At 47.3% G+C, this 2,277-nt stretch overlaps 1 protein-coding gene across 1 annotated transcript in view; it reads right to left on the reverse strand.

Moving 5' to 3' along the window:
• Positions 1-2,277, reverse strand: part of dera (deoxyribose-phosphate aldolase (putative)) — a gene marked incomplete at its 5' end in the record, with an annotated part of 13,447 nt that overhangs the window by 9,584 nt on the left and 1,586 nt on the right. Inside the window, 2 exon segments of the mRNA XM_037695670.1 lie at positions 549-677; positions 1,172-1,306. Coding sequence (XP_037551598.1) covers positions 549-677; positions 1,172-1,306 — 264 coding nt within the window.

Raw genomic sequence — 2,277 nt, forward strand, 5'->3', positions numbered from 1 at the left:
TATATTGCTCACTGATTTAAAATCATATATCTACATATCTATATCCATCCATTATCTTTTACCCGTTTCTTCCATTTTGGGGAGGGGTGGCGCAGAGGTTAGAGAGGTGGGTCTGTGATCCGAAGATCGCCGGTTCACACCCCGGCCCAGACAACATCAAAAATTGTGGGTGGGGTAGGTGAAGCACCCACACTTGTCCCCATCTTCATTCGCTCCACCCTGGGCCCCTGAGCAAGGCCCTTAACCCCCATCTGCTCCTAAACAGGTCTCTCTTGAAAATGAGTTCTCGCGGCTCAATGAGTCTACCTGGATAAATAAAGGGTTAAAAAAAAAAAAAAGGGTCACAGGGGTCGCTGGTGCCCATGTCCAGCGATCACTGTGCGAGGGGCGGGGGACACCCTGGACAGGTCCATCACAGAGACACATAGAGACAAACAACCATTCACTCTCTCTCAAACCTCGGGACAATTTAGAATTTATTGGAACATATTGAATATTGAACATTGAATATTGGAACACATTACTGCACACTGAGAGGTGAGACTGACCAGCCATCATGGCCACCATGCTGGCCTTGTAGATGTTGGTGAAGGTTCCCAGCTCTCCAGTAGCCAGGATGGCCTTCATGTGAGCTTCACCACAGGCCTCTCGAAACTGCCGAAGCTCGCTGTACACAGCTGCAGAGAGACCGAAGACACCAACCGAAACCTGTTAGACCCCCGAGTCTGGTTTTATTTGTCTCCATCAGTGTGAGGACATGTAAAAAATAATAAAAACTATACGACCATGGGTCAGTCAAGTCCATAACAAGACTGCTGTACTGGGTTTATAAAGTAAAATACAAGAGTTGATTATGAAGCAGAAAAACATTTCCCATTAGGAACCAGCTCCTTTAAGAAGAGCTTAAAGTGCGTCCACGCTGTCTGCCGCTGGTCAAGAAGAAGTCACTAAAATATCCTGAAACTGACAATAAGAAAAATACCTCTTTCTATCTAAAAGTATTCTGATAAAAGAATAAGGGGCCACTCTTTAGCAGCAGCAACGTGCACTCCGCCCAACTTTCAGACGACTGTACGAACATAATCTCACGGTCTCGGTACAATGATAATAAAACTGATTGTGATGGTGCAAAGACTCAGCAGTTCTTTCTAAACTGAGCCCAACGACAAACCTTCCCACTGTCCGCTGAGCGCCAGCGTCCTGTTGATGACGATGTCGATTTCCGCTGCACCGTCTCCGACTGCCAGGAGGACTTCCTGCAGGCGCGTCTCCAGAGGCGTCTGGCCTGCTGGGAAACCAGTGGCCACTAGAACAAACACACAACAACACAGTTCATGTCCCATCTGGACCACATTCAGTTCTTTCCCTGCCCACAGTTTTTGCATTTAAATTACCGTAATTTCCAGACTATAAGCTGCTACTTCTTTCACACACCATCTCCGTGGCTCACACAACGCTGCAGATAATTTATGGATTGTTTTTGATGGGCTAACCAGCTTGATGTTACCAAAAACATTTAGCCTCATCACACCCGGGCACTCATAAAGATGCCCAATACAAATCTCTCTTGGGTGGTGGGTCCTCGTGACTCTGTAAGACTACCTGTATAAATAAAGTTTAAAAAAACAACCGACCGATGAAATTACCGAACAGATCACAGTGGACCAATGAAACGGGGAGGGGGCGAGAATGGAAGTTGGTGCGAGTCTCACATGCTCGCGGAGCAAACAGCTTGAAGATAGCGATCAATGACTTCCTGTACGCTGCTGTGTTACCGGCACTGAAAACATTTACTGTAGTATCTGTGTCTGTTAACGGTACTTACTGTAGCACTCTGCTGTGGTTGACTGCTGGTCACATGGCCTCAGGGAGGGATTATGGGTAAAATTTATGTTCATTGTTAATCATTTCAGTTAGCTGTTTAGCATAGTTCTTTTAGTGATTAGTCTGTTCTTGTTAGCCTAGTTTATATGTTCATTATGCGATGTTTCCCCTACCATTACACAAGCAGGATGCTCCGCCCAGCCAACAGAACCGAGCGCCCCGTCTACTGAACTCCCTGCCCCCCCACCTGTCGGCACTTGATGCAACACTAAACTAGCAGCTCGCAATACAGGTGCACCAGCTAAAAAGCTAAAGGCAGCCACTTCCCTCATGCTGAACCCTCCTGCCCCCACTAGAAAACTGTCGGTACCAACAGAGCACGGCTGTGTCTCTGTACCCCCCCCCGTCTAAAACTGTCGGTACAAACAGAGCACGGCTGTGTCTCTGTACCCC

The sequence above is a fragment of the Nematolebias whitei genome, chromosome 22 (assembly GCF_014905685.2).
Source record: "Nematolebias whitei isolate Nwh7 chromosome 22, NemWhi1, whole genome shotgun sequence".
NCBI classification, from domain to species: domain Eukaryota; kingdom Metazoa; phylum Chordata; class Actinopteri; order Cyprinodontiformes; family Rivulidae; genus Nematolebias; species Nematolebias whitei.